This window comes from Phocoena sinus, chromosome 2 (genome assembly GCF_008692025.1).
Source record: "Phocoena sinus isolate mPhoSin1 chromosome 2, mPhoSin1.pri, whole genome shotgun sequence".
Classification (NCBI taxonomy): Eukaryota; Metazoa; Chordata; class Mammalia; order Artiodactyla; family Phocoenidae; genus Phocoena; species Phocoena sinus.
The window spans coordinates 130484176-130506660 of record NC_045764.1 but is presented as its reverse complement, the minus strand read 5'-3'; the positions used below and the strand labels follow the sequence as shown (position 1 = coordinate 130506660).

At 40.8% G+C, this 22485-nt stretch overlaps 1 protein-coding gene across 9 annotated transcripts in view; it reads left to right on the top strand.

Annotated features, from left to right (window-relative positions):
* Positions 1-259: 259 nt before the first annotated feature.
* Positions 260-22485, top strand: part of DDHD1 (DDHD domain containing 1) — a 90495-nt gene continuing 68269 nt past the window's right edge. For all 9 annotated transcript variants that reach the window (XM_032623225.1, XM_032623222.1, XM_032623221.1 and 6 more), the window contains exon 1: positions 260-1258. In XM_032623225.1, coding sequence (XP_032479116.1) covers positions 406-1258 — 853 coding nt within the window. In that variant the 5' untranslated portion in view covers positions 260-405. The remainder of the gene's footprint in view (positions 1259-22485) is intronic.

Here is a 22485-nt window from a genome sequence, read left to right as displayed (position 1 = left end):
GGTCCGAAGCAGCAGCACGGCAGGGAGAAGGAAGAGGAGGTGAAGGGAATTGAGGAATCACGAGCTGACCCCTCTCCCGCGGCGGGAAGGGCAAGAGGCGCGGATCCCGCACTGCTTGGGCTGAGAAGGGACTTCCGGGACTGCACACGCGGCCGGCGGGGCGGGGCTCCGGGCCAAGCGCCACCTACGTCGAGCTGCGTGACAATGGGGCGGGCGGCGGAACACGACTGCGGCGGCCGGGGGCCTCGGTGGGGGCGGAGCCGCCGCCGCTGCCGCCGCAGCCCCGGTCAGGATTTGAAAGATTAAAAACTCCTGGTGGAGAGGGCGGCGGCGTTGAATGTGTGGCGGAAGCGCTGTGGGCCACGGCTCGGCGCCGGGCCGGGCAGCCGGCGGCATCTCCACAGCATGAATTACCCGGGCCACGGGCCTCCCCGAAACCCCGAGCATAACGGCCGGGGCGGCGGCGGCGGTGCCACTGCTTGGGAACTGGGCGCGGATGCGCAGCCGGCGTTCGGCGGCAGCGTCTGCTGCTTCGACCACCTGCCCGCCGGGGACCCGGGCGACGACGAGGTGCCCCTGGCCCTGCTGCGCGGGGAGCCCGGACTGCATTTGGCGTCGGGAGCGGAGGACCACAACCACCACCTGGCGCTGGACCCCTGCCTCAGTGACAAGAACTATGACTTCAGCTCGGCCAACTCGGGCTCCTCGCTGCGCTACTACAGCGAGGGCGAGAGTGGTGGCGGCGGCAACTCCTCGTCCTTGCACCCGCCGCAGCAGCCGCCGCTGGTCCCGACGAACTCGGGGGGCGGCGGGACGGCCGGAGGGGGGCCCGGGGAGAGGAAGCGTACCCGGCTCGGCGGTGCGGCCGCCCGGCACCGTTACGAGGTGGTGACGGAGCTGGGCCCGGAGGAGGTGCGCTGGTTCTACAAGGAGGACAAGAAGACCTGGAAGCCCTTCATCGGCTACGACTCGTTCCGCATCGAGCTCGCCTTCCGAGCCCTGCCGCAGGCCACCGGGGCCCGGGCCCGGGCGCAGGACCCGGACGGCGACCACGTGGGCGGCCCGGCCTCCCCCGCGGGGCCGGCCTCCAGCTCCGCGGAGGACGACGCCGAGGACCGCGTCTGCGGCTTCTGCCCGCGCATTGCCGGGCACGGGCGCGAGATGGAGGAGCTGGTGAACATCGAGCGGGTGTGTGTGCGGGGCGGCCTCTACGAGGTGGATGTGACCCAAGGAGAATGCTACCCGGTGTATTGGAACCGTGAGTAGCCGGCCGGGGGAGGGAGCGGAACGGGCTGCCTCTACGGGGGCCGACACGCACCCGGGTGGCTTTGGAACTTGACCGCGGGGAGAGCGAGGCGCGTGAGGCCTGGCGTTTGGTCCGAGTAGGGTGGAGACCGTGCAGGCAGCGCCGGCAGGTGAAGGGTGAAGCGAGCAGATGGCAAAACCCCAGCCGCCTGGGGGATACTGCCGGGGTAGCGCCCCCTGGGTCAGCCGGGTTTTGCTGCCATCCCCTGGAGGTGATCCAGGAACGGATGGCCAGCGCCAAAGCTTTAGTTTCGTGATCCTACCTGAGCTTCGTCCACCCCGGGATCTGATTCGGTCTCATTTACCCTGAACTGCCTATGATTTAAATACCAGTCTGCCCTCTGGATTGGAAACGTTTGAGAGAATCTGAATCAGTTATGGACTTGGGAAAAGAATCTGAATCAGTTATGGACTTGGGAAAAGAAAATTAATCCCTGGCGGGAAGGGAAGAGAGATAGGTTGTTCCCAGTGGTGCGTTTGGGAGAGGTGGAAAGCACTGGTCGAAGCATTTGTGGCAGATGGAGTCCGCTCACTCTCTCTATGTGGAATACTCGTTTTTCTCTCTCAGGTCCTTGTTTACATCTTTTCATTTTTGCCTCTTAACCTTGAAAAGGTACAAGGTTTATGCCTTGGTTTTCTCCTCTGTAAAATAGGGATTACTGTATCTACTTCGTAGGGTTTTTGTGGAGATTAAATGAGGCAATATACCTAAGGGCCTTGGAACTGTGCTTGGTACACACGTGTGATGTAGGTGTTAACAGTAAGTCCTTATTCATTACACAACAACACAGTTAGGTTTGTAATTAGGTTAAGGAGGAAGGCCGTCAGAAACATCCACCATTGCATGTAGCAAATGTTTTATATATATACATGTATATAATATTCTATAATAGCAGAAGCTGTTGGCTCCCAGTAATTTGTGATATATAGCTATAATTTTTATGGTCCCAGTGGCCTAGCTCAGATGTCTTCCGTACATCTTACAACATTCTGCCTTGTATTAATTATATGTATTGATGACTTAGCTTCCTTTCTGTATGTTTAGCATCTTCTGGGCAAAGTCCATCACCTTTGTCTTCATATTCTCATAGGGCCTAGTGCAGAAAATATTTTTTAAAATAGGTATTGAATTGCATAAGCGATTCTATAATGTTAAAACATTCACGTTAAGCATGAGTCACTAAGATAGCAATTACAAGATGTATCAAATCACCAAACAAAATAAGCATAGCAGGAAATTCAGTTTCTTCCTACACTTTAAGATGACATTGAAGGCATTTGTTACCACTTTCACAAGGCCAGATTCATATGGGACTTGTCACATCATTCACTCCTTTTGATTGTAAGCTCACTAAGGACAGGATATGCTTGTATTCACTCACTCATTCATCTTTTTCCTTTTTACCAGTATTTGTACATCACGCAGTACTCTTGTGAAGGCAATAGGAAAGGTGAAAAAAAAAAAGGACAATCCTTACCCTTGAGGAGCTTCCCACTAAGTCTTTTCTTCAGATGACCTAGACATCATGATAGATTTTTTTTTTCCTTTGAAGATAGAAGCACAAGGACTTAATTGGAGTTATAAAGTTGGATAAAATGCAGGGCATCCTTGGAGAGGCCTGGAAACCAAGAGATGAATCTTACCTTTAGATCAACTGAAGTATATTCACCTAGAATACTGTGTGTTCTTTTGGTTTATGATAAGATTGTTAATGCTTACACAGTGCTTGACTGTCTACAAAGTGATTTTTTCACATTCATTATTTCATAGTGATAGCAGCAAATGAATGCTAATGTTCTTTATATGAAGAAGCGGGCTCAGTGAAATTAATGAACTTGTCCAAGGTCACTCACCTAGAAAGTGGTAAAACAGTTCATAGTCTAGCGGGGGAATACAGCCCAGTGTCCAAAGAGCATCTGACCCACCTAGGGATGAGGATGTCAGAAAAGCTTCTCAGATTATGTGAGACTGAGTCTTCAGGGATGAATTTAATCAGACAGAAGAACCAGGGAGATGGAGAGAAAGGCATACCAGCCAGATGGAGTAACATATGCAAGGATACAGAAGCATTAAACCTCATGGCACTTTGAGGAAATTAGGGCTATACCTGCAGGGGTCAAACCACACAGTTTAGGTTTGAGATTTGACCACCACAGAGACAGACGTGTTTGATTAGGGACATGAGGTGATTGTGAAGGAAGCATCTGCCTGTGAATGGTGCATTTGGGAGAGTAGCTAGAAAAGGAAGAGGGTAGCATGCAGTGCTAAGGAGTTTGGACTTTACCCTGTATCAAGGAACCAAACACTTGAAGGTTCTCTATTACTTAGATGATTAGTGACAACACAAAGGTTGAATTGGACAGTTGGAGAATATCATTAGAATGCTAGTGTCATAAATCGAGGAACAGTTAGGGCCTACAAAAGTTAACCGGAAAGGAAAAGCTTAGTCTTCTCAAATCTTCTTTCCTAAATCAGATCACCAATAGACCAACTATAGCTTATAAATTAATTTTTGTTTACTGGCATAACGGCAACACCTATTTTGACTCCATTTTAGCATTTTCTAGATAGTTTTCTGCAAGATACAATTCTGTGGGTGTCCCAGGCCTCCATATGAGTTGAAAGGAAAATAGTGCTTTTTGTCCATAATTTACTACTTCTTACAAAATCCCATGTAACTTTGTTCTAATTGGCTCTTCAGGTCTTTGTGTATTATGTAAGTTTTCACACCGTCTCAGGAGGGTTCAGTCCCAGTATGGACTCTTCAGCCTTTCTTCAAGTGGAAGGACTCTTATGAACTTTGCAGCTTTTCACCTTCCTCCTTTTTACTTTTCTTTTTAAACCTTTCTGGAAATTTTCCAAATAGTGGTAATGAAAGGTTAAAAAAGAGTCCAATATGTTCCTACATATAATGGTGGTAGGATTCTAGTGACTTTTGTGACCTAAGTACACTTTATCTGGGTATCGAAGCCAATACGTTAGCTATCTATGCCTAGTCTAAAAGAAAGGTGTTAATTTAATTTATATTTACTTTTCCTTTTGAATTCTTACTGACAGATAAAATTTGAACCAATTTGGGGTACATGAATTGGAAGGGGAACAAAAGTTTTGTCTACCATAGCTAGGAAGCCAATATTATTACATGTGAAAACTTTAATTATAGGAAACTTATTTTTGTTTATTGACTGTTCAGATATTTTTCTCAATGCATGTGGACATTTCAGATAAAAACTGATCATTGCTGATAATGGCTAAGTGAACTCCCTTGCTCCCTGTGTTTTAACGAAGCTGCTTGTAGCCACCTTATAGGCTTGTTTTGAGAATTATTATTATAACATGCTTAGAACAATAGTAGACACAAAGTACTAGGTGTTAACTATATCTGTGTGGATCTCAGAAAACTTTATACCTTACTTGTAGAAACTCACATGAAGGTTAATAAGACTGGGTATTCAAACTGTTGAGTACCCAGGGTTTGTTGTCACTGGCCTTTACCTCATCACAGGTGAAATGTTTGTCAAGAATAATAACAAGAAATGGCCGAAGCATTTAGTAGTAGGCTATGGGAAGGCATTTGGAACATTATAGAGATATTTGATGAGTTAAGAATAGTTTTAGGACTTCCCAGGTGGCGCAATGGTTAAGAATCTGCCTGCCAATGCAGGGAACACGGGTTCGAACCCTGGTCCGGGAAGATCGCACATGCCATGGAGCACAAAGACCCAATGAAGCCAAAAATTAAAAAAAAACAAAAACAAACAAAACAAAAAAAAGAATAGTTTTAAAGCAATTCTGATAGCAGTGATGTGTGCAGTGTGCACTAGGCAATATGTAATATCCATTCATTGACTAAATTAGTTATTTTTTTAACTTTATTTTATTTTTATTTTGGCCGTGATGGGTCTTCATTGCTGCATGCAAGCTTTCCCTAGTTGCGGTGAGCGGGGACTGCTCTTTGTTGCGGTGCGCAGGCTTCTCATTGCAGTGGCTTCTCTTGTTGCAGAGCACGGGCTGTAGTCACACGGGCTTCAGTAGCCATGGCATGTGGCATCAGTAGTTGTGGCACACGGGCTTAGTTGCTTTGCGGCATGTGGGATCTTCCCAGACCAGGGATTGAAGCCGTGTCCCCTGCATTGGCAGCCAGATTCTTAACCACTGCACCACCAGGGAAGTCCTAAATTAGTTATTTAATTGACCAAATATTTATATAAATGTGTAGTTTCCAGAAGCAGTCATTAACTATAAGCCACAGCTTCCCTCACCCCTGCCCTTCCCCCATTTTGTGTACTATCAGGCCTATGTACATTATTATAATTCTAAGCCATTTGCAGTTTCAAACACTTCAGAAATTAATCAGTCTTCATGATATGTTGAAGAGAAAATATTATTATCCCAATAAAATATTGGAAAGTGTTATCCCAATAAAAAGGCAGAAAAATTAGGCCTTTTTCTGCAAGTACCCAAATTATATGATTTTTATTAACTTGGCGTAGCTGTAACCATCTCTTAGGTCTTTTTCATTCAAGGGTTAATAACCTTAATAAGTAATAATCCTTTATGAAGCACAAGGCATCAGAGGAAAGTAATAGAGTCCAAGCTGGTAGAAGGTACTCTTTCTTGATCAGTTTCTGCCTTCAGTAAAGCAGAGCTATAGGGACTAGAGATGCCTGACTCTAAAAAATTTGGGAGACTTTTATCTTTTACTGTTTTTAACTGCATTATCTCCCACTAGCTCAGCCTGGAAAGCAGCCTTGGGCTGCACTGGAATTCTGACTGTTCAGGTTTTAGAACCCTGGCGGAAATCTTCTGAGAGCTCCGTTCCAGATCAAGCCTGCTTTAGACTTTGTTTCAGAGACCTACTGAAATAGCACAAAGATATGAATGACTAGTGGGTGACTTGTATGGAGGGTAGGACTTGGCACTACCTGACCAAAGCATTCAGGACTTTTCTTTCCCTTTGCATTGTACCATTAGTTTAAAAACTGATTTAATATCACTTATTGATCCACCTTGTTTGTGTATGGCTCAAATGTGATAATGCCTGTTGTGCAAGTTACCTTATATAAATGTTCAGACTAATTAGTACGCTTTTCTTTCCTCCGTCTGTCATCACCCTCTTGTTTCCTCCTTTACTATTTTGCTGTAAAAAAAGACTTTTGCTACTCTTCCTCTTCCAAATTTTATTTCCTGGGTCTTTTATCTTCACATTACACCCTGTAATTTCTGCTTTGCTAAGATCTTTGATGTCTGAAACCCTACGGCTGATTCTTTTCTGTAGAGAGCAAGGAAAAGCTGGATATGCTGTGCTGGTCATGGAATCCTCTGAGAATTATTCTCACTGGGTGAGGAGAGTAGGGGGATAAAAAGGAGAGAGGGAAGTATGGAATGTGTTCACAGGAAGCCTAAGATGAAGATTCCTGGCAGAAGAGGTGGGGAGGCAGGGAGTCCTAGAATCCCTGATTGTTGGGCAGTCTGATCCAAGACCTTTATCTTTTCATGAGTCTGATGAAATTTAAACTGTGTACTTTATCAAGAACTTCAACACTGATGAAGGTTATAGATATAGTCTCTTCTTTTTTTTTGTCACAGTACATTCCTAGAAGCTCAGTTAAAAAGTAAAACAAGGAAAAACATTTTTATAGCCACTATATTTAACCTACAATTCTACTGTTTTGAGCTTGCCTTGGTGAAGGGAAATTGTGCCTATAAAAGATGTTGACGGCTTCCCTGGTGGCGCAGTGGTTGAGAGCCCACCTGCCGATGCAGGGGACACGGGTTCGTGCCCCGGTCCAGGAAGATCCCACGTGCCGCGGAGCGGCTGGGCCCGTGAGCCATGGCCGCTGAGCCTGCGCGTCCGGGTCCGGAGTGCTTCGCAACGGGAGAGGCCACAATAGTGAGAGACTCGCGTACCGCACAAAAAAAAAAAAAAAAAAGGAGATGTTGAACCACTGACACAAGAGTGGATTAATGGGATGAAAAGCGTAATACAGATACTTTTTTGATATCCCTGGATTAGGAGACACGTGGAATTCAAAGTGGTGAAAAATAGAAATCGCCTGTGCTAGAGAACTAAGGGAAAATGGTAGAAATATTGATATGATCATATAAAAGTAATTCTATGTTCTAATTTTGCCAGATTACCATACAATAAGAATAAACTATACAATCATTAATACTTGTTCTAATATCTTGTTACATTTAACTATATCTACATAATCTTTATAATCATTACACTTGTGTGTTCAAATAAACTCTCTTCACTGACTGTTGGGGGCAAGGCCAGTCTTTGGAAATGTTATTAATATTTCTGTACCCAAGGACCTCAGATATCTGGAATCTTTGAGAAATATAAATTCCATCTGAATGGATGGCTTTTCCAAATAGTTGAGAGTTAAGCTTTTATTTGCTATTGTAGAATTTTAACTATATGAATGGAAAACTCTCTAATATTACTATTCTCCCTTTGGCTACTTCTCAGTGAACCCTCATTCTGAACATCGATGCAGATAGTTCTTGGGACACATGATATAGGACAAAGAACTGGATGAACTATGCTAAAACATAAGACTAAATCACATGCTGTGGAAGGAGCTGCAAAAATAACTTTAGGTGAAGTACAAGGAGCAGAGTTGGAATTACTTCTGAGCCTTGATATACATAGTTAAATGCAATCCCACCTTGTATTTTACTCCTTACTACAGATAATCAACTTTCAGTTAATAGTTTATCGACTGAATACATTATTTGCTTCTCATTCTATAGAATCGCTTATAAGTAGGCCCAGGGTATCCCGTTTCTACCTGATTCACCCACGTAGATCTTCAGGAAAACTTGTATTTTAACAGCTGATATAAGTGTTAATGTTAAGTACCCCCCACGTTTGTTTATGGTTTGGAAAATGAAATCTTTGCTGTGAATCCAAAGATATTGCAAGGAGAGTCTACTTCAAAGAGACTGTCGAGGACCACTCAGCCTGAAGAAAGCACAGTACACTGCTCAAGCACTTTCAATGGCATTCCCTCTTCCATGCTGGCTCCCCACTACTGAAATGAACCCGTATATATGTCTGGCACTAAATGGGACAGGTGTACGTGTCTGTAATGTTTATGAATAGATTCCTGCCTTTGCTCGACATTTTCATTGTGTAGCCACTGTTCTTACTCTTCTTGTTTAAGACTAGCACCACTAGCCATGGTTCTGCTCTTTGCCTTTCACTAGAAAAAAATTGGGACCTTTATATTTTAGAATATCTTTGAATATAGTTGCAGTTTATTCTTTAAGCTGCTTACTATTTGGCCTCATATTATTTTGTGTAAACTACATTATCTGTTACACTTTTTTGGTGGGGGAGAAGGGTGTAACTGTTTCTCATACATAGTGAATGTCCCTAATCCTAGAATACTGTATTGAATTTTTTAGAATTATGCTAGCCTGCCAGGATTCTGTCTTTTATGGACAGACCTAGAACCCATCAAAGTGTATGGTAGATCACAACATAAAGGGTGGACCTGATTCACAACATTTGTTTTCAGATCAACTCTTATCCTACCTCAGCTCATCAGTTTCATCTCTGCCACCTCTGTTTCAGTTCATACCAGTTTTTCTAGAGAGGCAGTGTTGTATAGTGATTATGAATGTAAATAACCACTGGAGGCGAACTAGGTCCAAATCGCAGCTTTTCTATGTACTATCTGTGTCACTTTGGGCAACTTAAATGTTCCATGTTTCTTCTTCTGTAAAATGTGGATAAGAGTACCTACCCTTTTCGGGCTTCCCTGGTGGCGCAGTGGTTGAGAGTCCGCCTGCCGATGCAGGGGTCATGGGTTTGTGCCCCGGTCCGGGAAGATCCCATATGCCGCGGAGCGGCTAGGCCCGTGAGCCATGGCCGCTGAGCCTGCGCGTCCAGAGCCTGTGCTCCTCAACGGGAGAGGCCACAACAATGAGACGCCCGTGTACCGCAAAAAAAAAAAGAGTACCTATCTTTTAGAATTGTTGTAATAAGTTAAAATATTTGAAGATCTTGAAACATCCGTGACAAATAGTAAGTTATATATAACAGCTGTTTTTATTTCTTCGTTTTCCTGCCTCTTCTATCCTTTCAAATTTACAACTCACTTGACATTCTTGGCTTTCTCCTGTTCCAGTTGGTAGTCTCTTTCCTGACGTAGCAATTTCTTGGCCTGCTATCTTGATAATCAACTCTGAGGTACAGCCCTAGAACTTCTATAACTGTTGCCTTCTCTTGTGAGAAACTGTGACTGATTTTTGCCTAGTCTTTCAGACCCCTGAAAGAGCTGTACTATCTTGAGTCTTCCTGGCTTGGACCCCAGAGAAGTGCACCAGTCATCCTCTTAGAAAGCTACTGACTGTGGAAAAGGAAGAATTCTTTCCCATAAAAGCATTCTAAATTCTTAAGCATCTACTATTTTTCAGTGTGCAGATCTTATCACCAGATGTAGGGAGTGCTGAGTCCACCCCAAAAGCTCATTTAAAGCATCTACCAGCTATCAGGATTTTTGATACACTAGAGAACTTTACAGCTTTCTTAAAGACAGCTCAGTTTTCAGTCAAGGCAGAGCTAGTAGTGTTCTGGATTTTATGCCACATTGACATAAAAGAAGTGGCCCATAATTCCTTACGGTGCAGACCTCAGCTTGAAAACTTTGAGGAATTTCTCTTAATTGACCTGCAGTTGAACCAGCAGTGGTAGGGATGGCAGCTAGATTCTGGCATCTAGTACAAGGTCTAGCTTCAAATATGAATCTACCCTTACTCCAGGGGTCTGAAGTGGCCATTCCTTATCCAGCATTAACAGTAAAAGCCAAGTGGGCTCAGAGAAAAGATCTTGGTTGTCAAATTCCCTTAGTATGAATCTTTGATTTACCATAACTGTATGACTTTGGGCAAGTTATAATTGCTGTGTGGCCCAGCTTCTTTGTAAACGGGGATAATAATTCCTGCTTCACAGGGATATTTGAAGATTCTGTTGAAATACACATGTAGAGCGCCTAGCACAGAACCTGGTTTTAATACGTGTTAACTGTTGTATTTAAGTCAGGCTGGTATACTGGCTCTTGAACTAGAAGCCAAGCCTAGCTTCTGGAAATTAAAAAGTGTGTGGTTGACCTGTTGTATTTTTGAAAAACAAGAGTAGGAGGCTACGGTTCTACCAGAATTACTTCAGCCTAAATTCGATGACCATATACGCACATGACACGTACATACACACATATTCCTCCCCCTCCCACTCCCCCCAGCCCCCCACCCCCCTCTATGTATACATCTGTGTGCTCATCTTAAACCAGCTTTATCACCCCTGAGAGTTCAGGGAATCACAATGAAGTAATCACACTGCAGAAACCTTAATTCCTTCTGTAGACTCTGAGGTTGAACAATATGAATACCTTTCCAGGTGATCTAAGGACAGAGGAATACTCTTCAGCCTCTGAATCAGCTCTGCTGGATTCCCTTGCCGGTGGAACGGCATTCTGTCTTAGACTAGTAGTTTGCAGATTTCATTGAGCCTAACAGTCACTGGGAGAATTGTTAAAAATGTAGACTCTCAGATCTCATCCTTGGAAATTAGAGTTGTCTTCACATACACTCAGAAAATTACCAGTTCAGCCAATCCAAAGTTGCATTTGAAAGGGTTCTAGAGGAAGTAGCCTTCAACCCACATTTTATATTTTATTTCACCTCTGTTTTTCTTTTACCTACTTATTTTTGCTGTCCTTCCAATTTAAAACTTCTGTGTCCTCACTGATTTTTCTATCTACTCATTCTATAAATTATTGAGACAGAGGATGAAGTCCCCACCTGTAATTGTCGATTTATTTATTCATTTTAGTTATATTGGTTTTTGTTTCATGTCTTCTGTAGGTTTAAAAAATATTTATTTTTGTTGAGGTGTAGTTGATTTACAATATTATGTTTCAGGTGTACAACATAGTGATTCAACATTTCTCTAGATTATACTCCATTTAAAGGTACTATAAAATAATGGCTGTATTCCTTGCACTGTACAATATATCCCTGTAACTTATTTATTTTATAAGTAGTAGTTTGTACATCTTAATCCCCTACCCCTATCTTGCCCCTTCCCACTGCCCTCTCCCCACTGGTAACCACTAGTTTGCTCTCTATATCTGGGAATCTGTTTCTGTTTTGTTATATATGTTTGATTTTTAGATTCCCCATGTAAGTGATAACAGTATTTACCTTTCTCTGTCTGACTTACTTCAGTAAACATAATACTCTCAAGGTCCATCGATGTTGTTGCAAATGGCAACACTTCATTGTTTTTTATGGCTGAGTAGTATTCCATCATGTATATGTGTGTGCATGTTATTACTACATCTTCTTTATCCATTCATCTGTTGATGGACATTTAGGTTGCTTCTGTGTATGTCTTGGCTATTGTAAATAATGCTGCTGTGAACATTGGGGTGCATGTACTTTTCAAATTAGTGTTTTTATTTCCTTTGGCTATATACCCAGGAGGGGAGTTGCTGGATCATATGGTAGTTCTATTTTTAGTTTTTTAGGAACCTCCATACTGTTTTCCACAATGGCTGCAACAATTTACATTCCCACAAAACGGCTTCCTTTTCTCACATTTGCAGTAAAGTTTGTTATTTATGATCTTTTTTTTTGTTTTGTTTTTTGCGGTACGTGGTCCTCTCACTGTTGTGGCCTCTCCCGTTGCGGAGCACAGGCTCCAGACGCGCAGGCTCAGCGGCCATGGCTCATGGGCCCAGCTGCTCCGCGGCACGTGGGATCTTCCCAGACGGGGGCATGAACCCGTGTCCCCTGCATCGGCAGGCGGACTCTCAACCACTGCGCCACCAGGGAAGCCCCTATTTATGATCTTTTTGATGATTGCCACTCTGACAGGCATGAGGTGCTATCTCATTGGTTTTGATTTGCATTTCCCTGTTGATTAGCAGTGTTGAGCATCTTTTCATGTGCCTGTTGGCCATCTCGGTGTCTTGTGTGCAAAAATGTCTGTTGAGGTCTTATGCCCATTTTTTAATTGGGTCTTTTTTTTTTTTGACATTGAGTTGTATGAGCTGTTTATATATTTTGGATATTAACCCTTTATTGAGCATATCGTTTACAAATATTTTCTCCTGTTCAGTAGGCCATTTTTCATTTGTTGATGGCTTTCTTTCCTGTGCAAAAGCGTTTAAATTTGATTAGCTCTCATTTGTTTATTTTTGTCTTAGGAGACAGATCTAAAAAAATATTGCTACAGTTTATGTCAGAGTGTTCTCCCTATGTTCTCTTCTAGGAGTTTTATGGTTTCAGGTCTTACACTTAGGTCTTTAATCCATTTTGAGTTTATTTGTACATGATGTGAGAAAACATCCTGATTTCATTCTTTTACACGTAGCTTTCCATTTTTCCCAGCACCACTTATTGGAGAGACTCTCTTTTCCCCATTGTATAGTCTTGCCTCCTTTGTTGTAGATTAATTGACCTTGTGTGCATGGGCTTACATCTGGGCACTCTTTTCTGTTCCATTGATGTATGTGTTGGGTTTTGTGCCAGTAACATACTGTTTTGATGACCATAGCTTTGTACTATAGCCTGAAGTCAGGGAGCATGATTCCTCCAGCTCTGTTCTTCTTTCAGCTATTTGGAGTCTGTTGTGTTTCCATACAAATTTTTTTTTTTTTTTTGCGGTACGCGGGCCTCTCACTGTTGTGGCCTCTCCCATTGCGGAGCATAGGCTCCGGATGTGCAGGCTCAATGGCCATGGCTCACAGGCCCAGCCGCTCCACGGCATGGGGGATCTTCCCGGACCGGGTCACGAACCTGTGTCCCCTGCATCGGCAGGTGGACTCTCAACCACTGCGCCACCAGGGAAGCCCGCATACACATTTCAAAATTATTTGTTCTAGTTCTGTGAAAAATGCCTTTGGTATTTGGATAGGTGATTGCATTGAATCTGTAGATTGCCTTGGATAGTATAGTCATTTTGACAATATTGACTCTTCCAATCTAAGAACATGGTATATCTTTCCATCTGTTTGTGTCATCATCTTTTTCTTTCATCACCGTCTTATGGTTTTTGGAGTACAGGTCTTTTACCTCCTTAGATAGGTTTATTCCTAGGTATTTTTTTCTTGTTGATGCAATGGTAAATGGAATTGTCTCTTTAACTTCTCTTCTGATCTTTCATTGTTAGTATATAGAAATGCAGCAGATTTCTGTGTATTAATTTTGTATCTTGCAACTTTACCAAATTCATTGATGAGCTCTAGTAGTTTTCTGATGGCATCTCTAGGATTTTCTATGTGTAGTATGTCATATGCAAACAGTGACAGTTTTACTTCTTCCTTTCCAATGTGGATTCCTTTTATTTCTTTTCTTGTCTAATTGCTGTGGCTAGGATTTCCAATACTATGTTGAATAAAAGTGATGAGAGTGGACATCTTGTCTTCTTCCTGATCTTAGAGGAAATGCTTTCAGTTTTTCACCATTGAATATGACATTAGCTAGGGGCTTGTCATATATGGCCTTTACTATGTTTAAGTACGTTACCTCTGTACCCACTTTCTGGAGCATTTTTATCGTAAATAAGTGTTGAATTTTGTCAGAAACGTTTTCTGCATCTATTGAGATGATCATATGGTTTTTATTCTTCAGTTTGTTAATGTGGTGTATCATATTGATTGATTTGCCAGTGTTGAACCATCCTTGCATTCCTGGGGAAATTCCACTTAGTCATGTATTGTTCAATTCAGTTTGTTAATATTTTGTTAAGAATTTTTCTATGTTCATCAGTGATGTTGGCCTGTTATTTTCTTTTTTTGTGTGATATCTTTGTCTGGTTTTGGTATCAGAGTGATGGTGACCTAATAGAAGGCGTTTGGAAGTGTCCACTGCTCTGCAATTTTTTGTTTGTTTCTGTTTTATGGAGACCTTTATAAGTCTCAATTCACCTGATCTAATTTTCAAGGCTTTTTTTTGGTGATTATTTTTTTAATTTTTATTTTATATTGGAGTATAGTTTTTTGGTTTTCTTTCTTTCTTTTTTTTTTTTTTTGTCTATTTGTTTGGCTGCGCTGTGTGGCATGTGGGATCTTAGTTCCCCGACCAGGGGTCGAACCCGTTCCCTCTGCAGTGAAAGTGTGGAGTCTTAACCACGGACCACCAGGGATGTCCCTGTATTGGAGTATAGGTGATTTACAATGTTGTATTAGTTTCAGGTGTACAGCAAAGTGATTTAGTTATACATATATCTGTTTTTCAGATTCTTTTCCCATATAGGTTATTACAGAGCATTAAGTAGAGTTGCCTGTGCTATACAGCAGGTCCTTGCTAATTATCTGTTTTATGTATAGTAGTGTGTATATGTTAATTCCAACTTCCTAATTTATCCCTCCCCCTCAACCTTTCCCCACTGGTAACCATAAGTTTGTTTTCTAAGTCTGTTTCTGTTTTGTAAATATGTTCATTTGTACCATTTTTTTAGATTCCACATATAAAGTGATACCATATGATATTTGTCTTTCTCCGTGACTTCAGTCAGTATGACACTCTCTAGGTCCATCCATTTCAATGCAAATGGCATTATTTTGTTCTTTTTTATGGCTGAGTAATATTCTGTTGTATATATGTACCACATCTTCTTTATCCATTTCTCCATTGATGGACATTTAGGTTACTTCCATGTCCTGGCTAGTGTAAATAGTGCTGCAATAAGCATTGGGGTGCATGTATCCTTTCAAATTATGGTTTTCCATAGGCAGAACACTCTATGACATAAATCACAGCAAGATCCTTTTTGACCCACCTCCTAGAGTAATGGAAATAAAAACAAAAATAAACAAATGGGACCTAATGAAATTTAAGTTTTTGCACAGCAAAGGAAACCAAAAACAAGATGAAAAGACAGCCCTCAGAATGGGAGAAAATATTTGCAAACAAAGCATAAGACAAAGGATTAATCTCCAAACTACACAAGCAGCTCATGCAGCTCAATATCAAAAAAACAAATAACCCAATCCAAAAATGGGCAGAAGGCCTAAACAGAAATTTCTCCAAAGAAGATATACAGATTGCCAACAAACATGTGAAAAGATGTTCAACATCACTAATCATTCAAGAAATGCAAACCAAAACTACAATGAGGTGTATCACCTTACACTGGTCAGAATGGCCATCATCAAAAAATCTACAAACAATAAATGCTGAAGAGGGTGTGGAGAAAAGGGAACCCTCTTGCACTGTTGGTAGGAATGTAAATTGATACAACCACTATGGAGAACAGTATGGAGGTTCCTTAAAAAACTAAAAATAGAACTAACAAATGACCCAGCAATCCCACTACTAGGCATATACGCTAAGAAAACCATAATTCAAAAAGAGTCATGTATCACAGTGTTCATTACAGCACCACTTACAATAGCCAGGACATGGAAGCAACCTAAGTGTCCATTGACAGATGAATGGATAAAGAAGATGTGGCACATATATACAATGGAATATTATTCAGCCATAAAAAGAAATGAAATTGAGTTTTTTGTAGTGAGGTGGATAGACCTAGAGTCTGTCACACTGAGTGAAATAAGTCAGAAAGAGAAAAACAAATACCATGTGCGAACACATATATATGGAATCTAAAAAAAAAAAGAAAGAAAAATGGTTCTGGCGAACCTAAGGGCAGGACAGAAATAAAGACACAGGTGTAGAGAATGGACTTGAGGACACGGGGAGGGGGAAGGGTAAGCTGGGACGAAGTGAGAGAGTAGCACTGACATATATACACTGCCAAATGTAAAATAGATAGCTAGTGGGAAACAGCTGCATAGCACGGGGAGATCAGCTGGGTGCTTTGTGACCACCTAAAGGGGTGGGATAGGGAGACGCAAGAGGGAGGGAATATGGGGATATATGTATCCATATAGCTGATTCACTTTGTTATACATCAGAAACTAACACAACATTGTAAAGCAATTATACTGTAATAAAGATGTTAAAAAAAATTATGGTTCTCTCCAGATACATGCCCAGGAGTGGGATTGCTGGATCATATGGTAGCTCTTTTTTTTTTTTTTTTAGGTAATCTCCATAATGTTCTCCATAGTGGCTGTACCAATTTATATTCTCACCAACAGTGTAGGAGGGTTCCCTCTAATCCACACCATCTCCAGCATTTATTGTTTGAAGATTGTTTTGATGATGGCCATTCTGACCAGTGTGAGGTGATACCTCATTGTAGTTTTGTTTGCATTTCTCTAATCGTTAGTGACGTTGAGCATGTGTTCATGTGCCTCTTGGTCATCTGTATGTCTTCTTTTGAAAAATGTCTATTTGGATCTTCTGCCCATTTTTTGATTGGGTTTTTTGTTTTTTTGATACAGAGCTGCATGAGCTGTTTGTATATTTTGGAGATTGTTTGTCAGTCACTTCATTTGCAAACATTTTTTCCCATTCTGTTTGTTGTCTTTTTGTTTATTGTTTCCTTTGCTGTGCAGAAACTTTAATTAGGTCCCATTTGTTTATTTTTGTTTTTATTTTCATTACTCTAGCAGGTGGATCAAAGAAGATATTGCTGCCATTTATGTCAGAGAGTGTTCTGCCTATGTTTTCCTTTAAGAGCTTTAGAGGAATCCAGTCTTACATTTAGGTCTTTAATCCATTTTGAGTTTATTTTTGTGTATGGTGTTAGAGAAAGTTCTAATTTAATCTTTTACATGTAGCTGTCCAGTTTTCCCAGCACCACTTATTGAAGAGACTATCTTTTCTGCATTGTATATTCTTGCTGCCTTTGTCATAGATTGGGAGACCATGGGTGCATGGGTTTATCTCTGGGCTTTCTATCCTGTTCCGTTGATCTGTATTTCTGTTTTTGTGCCAGTACCATACTGTTTTGATTGGGTGCATATATATTTACAGTTGCTAAATCTTCTTGTTGGCTTGATCCTTTGATCATTATGTAATGTCCTTTGTCTCTTGTAAAAGTCTTTGTTTTAAAATCTATTTTTTCTGGTGTAAGTATTGCTATCCCAGCTTTCTTTTGATTTCTATTTGCATAGAATACCTTTTTTCATCCCCTCACTTTCAGTCTGTGTGTGTCTTTAGATCTGAAGCAAGTCACTTATAGGTAACATATATATAGAATCCATTCAGCCACTGTATGTCTTTTGTTTGGAACATTTAGTTCATTTAGATTTAAAATAATTATTAAAGGCATGTACTTACTGCTGTTTTGTTAATTGTTTTGGGGCTGTTTTTGTAGTTTTTTTTTGTTGTTCCTTCTTTTGTTCTCTTGTGATTCAATGACTATCTTTATCTTTATGTTTGTATTTCTTTCCCTTTTTTGTATGTGTATGTATTATAGATTTTTGGTTTGTGATTACCATGAGGTTTATATATAGCTATATAGAGAGAGTGTGTGTGTGTGTGATTATTTTAAGTTGCTGATCTCTCGATTTCAAATGCATTTTAACAACCCTCCATTTTTACTCCCCTCCCCTCACAGTTACTGTTTTTGACATATTTTCATCTATTTGTTTTGTGTACCACTTAACTGCTGATTGTGAGTATAGGTGTTTTACTACCTTTGTCTTGTAATCTTCCTGCTAACTTTGAATTTGATTGGTTTACTAACTTTATATTGGCCTTTATAGATGAGCTTTTTCCATTCACAATTTTCATGTTTCTATTTGTGGCCTTTTCTTTTTCAGCTAGAGAAGTCCCTTTAACATTTTTTGCAAAGCTGGTTTGGTCGTGTTGAACTCTTTTAGCTTTTGCTTGTCTATTATATTTTTGATATCTCCAAATTTGAATGAAAGCCTTGCTGGGTAGAGTATTCTTTGTTGTAAGCTTTTGCTTTTCATAACTCTATGTACTCCCTTCTGGCCTGCAGAATTTCTTTTGGAAAATCAGTTGATGGCCTTATGAGAGTTCCCTTGTACATAACTTATTGCTTTTCTCTTGCTGCTTTTAATATTCTCTCTTTATCTTTAATTTTTGGCATTTTAATTACAACGTATTTTGGTGTGGTCATCTTTGGTTTGATCCTGTTTGGAACTTCCTTTGTCTCCTAGTCTTGGATCTGTTTGCTTTCCAGGTTAGGAAGGTTTTCAACTATTATGTCTTCAAATATGTTCTCTGCCCCTTTCTCTGTCTCTTCTCCTTCTGGGACTTCTATAATGCAAATGTCAGTACACTTGATGTTGTCCCACATGTCTCTTAAACTGTGTTTATTTCTTCTTATTTTTTCTGTTTAGCATCAGTGATTTCCACTACTCTGTTTTCCAGCTCGCTAATCCTTTCCCCTGTATCGTTTAATCTACTGCTGATTCCGTCTGGTGTATTTTTCTTTTCAGTTTTTGTATTTTTCATCTCTGTTTGGCTCTTCTTTGTATTTTCTAAATCTTTGTTAAAAATTTTTAACTTCTTCCTCTGTTCATCCATTCTTCTTCTGAGTTCTTTGATCATTTTTACAATCATTACCTTGAACTGTTTCTTGCGTAGATTGCCTATCTCTACGTTACTCAGTTTTTCTTCTCAGTTTTCTTTTTTTTTTTTTTTTTTTTTTTTTGGTACGCGGGCCTCTCACTGTTGTGGCCTCTCCTGTTGCGGAGCACAGGCTCCGGACGTGCAGGCTCAGCGGCCATGGCTCACGGGCCCAGCCGCTCCGCGGCATGTGGGATCTTCCCAGACCGGGGCACGAACCCGTGTCCCCTGCATCGGCAGGCGGACTCTCAACCACTGCGCCACGAGGGAAGCCCTCTTCTCAGTTTTTATCTTGTTCCTTTCTTTGGAACATGATCCTATGTCACCTCACTTTGCTTGATTTCCTTTATGTGTTTTTATGTATCTGGTAGGTTGGTTATGTTTCCTGACCTTGGAGAAGAGGCCTTTTGTAGGAGACGTCCTATGTATCTCAGCAGCTTACTCCCTTCTGGTTACCAGAGCTGTATGTTCTAGCGGTGCCCCCTATGTGGGCTGTGTGGGTCCTTTTTGTGTGTGATGGGCTGACTATTGTGAGCAGTCTGATATGCATGGCTGGCCCCTGCCTTGTGCAGAGGCTGCAAGCCGCTGGTTGGTGGGGCAAGGTCACAGCACAGCTGGCTGTGGAACAAACCCAGGGGGGCCCTGGGTCCCAGTGTGTGTGAGACTTTGTGTGCACCCTTTAAGAGTGAAGTTTCTATTTCCCACAGCTTTCTGGATCTCCTGAAAGTAAGCCTCACTGTCCTTCAAAGCTAAATGTTCTGGGGGCTTATCTTCCTGGCACTAGATCCCCATGCTGGGAAGCCCAATGTGGGGCTCAGACATCTTGCTCCTCGGGGAGAACCTCTGCAGTTGTAGTTTGTATGAGCCTTGACTGTACTGCAACTCTACCCTCCTACCCATCTCATGGTGGTTCCTTTTTTATATCTTTAGTTGTAGAAGGCCTTTTCTAGTAGATTCTGGTCCTTCTCATCAATAGTTTCTCTATTAATAGTTGTGATTTTTGTTTGCCATGAGAGGAGTTGAACTCGGGGTATTCCTACTCCGCAGTTTTGGGAACTACCTTGTTTCATGTATTTTGAAGCTCTGTTATTAGGTGCATACACATTTAGGATTGTTACATCCTTTTGATGGAATAATGCCTTTATCATTTTGAAGCATGTCCTTTTATCTCTGGTTTATTTTTTGTAGTGTAGTCTACTTTGATACTTTGTCTCTCCTAACTTTCTTTTGATTAGTATTTGCATGTTATATCTATTCCTGTCCTTTTACTTTTAAATTTGCAAGTGTCTTAATATACCTATTGGATGTTGCTTTTTAAAATCCATTCTGACAATCCCTGCCTTTTATTTGGTGTTTTAGGCCTTTTGTATTGAATGTGATTAATGCCACGTTTGAGTGTAAATTTACCATCTTCCTAGTTTTCTATTTGTCCCATTTCTCTTTGTTCCTTTTTCTTCTCTTTTGCTGCCTTCTTTTGGATTGAGTTATGATTCTTTTTTATCTTCATTATTAACTTCTGGGGATACCTTTTACATAGTTATCCTGGTTTGTGTTTTCTGAGCTATTTGTGTCCTAATTTCACATATATTAGATCTTATGATACTGCTCCCCAGCTCCTGGATGCTCTATCCTGTTTTTTAATTTTTCCACCACTGTGTGTGTGTGTGTGTGTGTGTGTGTGTGTGTGTGTGTGTGTGTGTTTCAGTTTGGGTAACTTCTTTTGATTTACTTTAAGTTAACTGACTCTTTCCTGTGCTGTGTTGAGTTTACTGATGAACCCATCAAAAGTATTCTTTATCTCACTGTGTTTTTAAATTTCTAACATTTTTTATTTTTGTAGTTTCCATCTCTGCTGAAATTATCCATTTGATCATACATGTTGCCCACCTTTTCCACTAGAGCCTTTAGCATATTAATCATAGTTATTTTAAACTCTCTAATATTTCCAACATCTGGGACATCTCTGGTCTAGTTCTGTTGATTGTCTGTTGATGGTCTTCTGTTTTTCTTTTTTCTTCCTCTTTGTATGTCTCAATTATTTGCTGAAAGCTGGACATTTCATGTTGGACAGTAGAGTATTTATGCCTAGAATTAGGCACACCTGGTCTTTTGTTAGGCTTTAGTTGGGGAGGTTGATCAATCTAATTGGGGATTGAACTGGGTTTGGATCTTATTACTACAATAGTTAAAATCAGTGCACTACAGGCATAAAATTGCCTTCTTTACCTTGTGTTTAGATTGGTGGCTGGTTTACCATGCGCTTTTTTTCCATGCGCTTACCCTTCCCCAGGAGTAGATTGAATGTTTGCTGTATTGGTGATAATGGTGGGAGTGGAGAAAAGGACATTCTCTGTTGTTCTGATGCATTTTCATTCTTAGGGGCAATATGTTTGAGTCTTAAGAGTGAGGTCTTCTCAGTGGTTTTACCCCTGCCCCAGCTGTAGGATCTAGACCCAGGACAGCATCCTGCCCCTACACCAGGGGTAGTTTGTTTTTGTTTTTGTTTTGTTTGTTCGTTTCTGTTGCCTTTTCCCAACTGATATGAGTCTTCATCTGTACCCTAAACACAACAGAATTTGCTGCCCTTCTAGCAGCAGCTTAACATTTTTGCTCTATAGGTGAGATAGGAAGGCTCTAGGCAAGGCTTCATATCTTTCCCACAGGTACTGGTATCCCTCTCCCCTAGGCTTGCACCATGAAAGGATACTTTTTCAGGTTTCTCACCCCTCCCCCAGTCTTTCTTAATGAGCTCCTCATGAAATTTTTGGAGAAGGGGGTGGGTGCAAAGGGTGCAGTTTCCCTTTGTGTCCCTTCAGATACAGTTTCCTTTTGTGTCTTCCAGGGGTTCTGTTTTCCTGATGTAACCCACACTTGAACTTTTGCAATTTGTTAAATATTTTAGCTGAAATTTTTTTACTGGCTTATATGGCATCTGGTGTCTACCCTCAGTAAGTAAGTGCTCACATTTTGTTTCTCCCTATTTTTCCTTACATATTGTATTAGTTAGTTGCCCTGTGTCCTTAGGTCTCTGAAGGGTGTAAGAAGACATAATTTTACAAATTAAATGTGTTTTTTTTTTTTGTTTTCAGGGTAGGAGCAACAGTCTTTCAGCTTTCTACATCCTAAACAAAGGCTGAAATTCAGTTGTACTTCTTTGTGTATGTGGTTGCTCTAGGATTTTCACTGAACATCTTTAATTTGTCACAGTCTAACTTCAAAAGTTCTATTTCATTTCATGTAGAGTACAAGAAAAACCATATTATTGTTCTTCCATTTATTCCCTCATAGCCTTTTTGCTATTGTTTTATACATTTTACTACTATATATGTTATAAAATATTTTTGCTTTAAGCAATTTTTAAAAGAGATTTCTTTAAACGAAAGGAAAAATCTTATATTTACCAAAACTTATCATTTCTATTATTTTTCATTCCTTTATGTAGCTTCAAATTTTCATCTAGTTCTTCTGCTTAAAGAACTTTTTTTTTTGTTTCTCATACTGTGAATCTGCTGGTGATAAATTCTTTTAGCTTTTATCTAAAAGGTCTTTATTTCTCCCTCATTTTTGAAAGATAATTTTGCTGGATATAGAATCCTAGGTTGACCTTTTTCCTTCAGAACTTTAAACATGTCACTCCACTACCTTTCACTTGTGTGGTATTTGAGAAGTATGCTGCTACTTTTATCTTTCTTCTAGATGTCATTTTC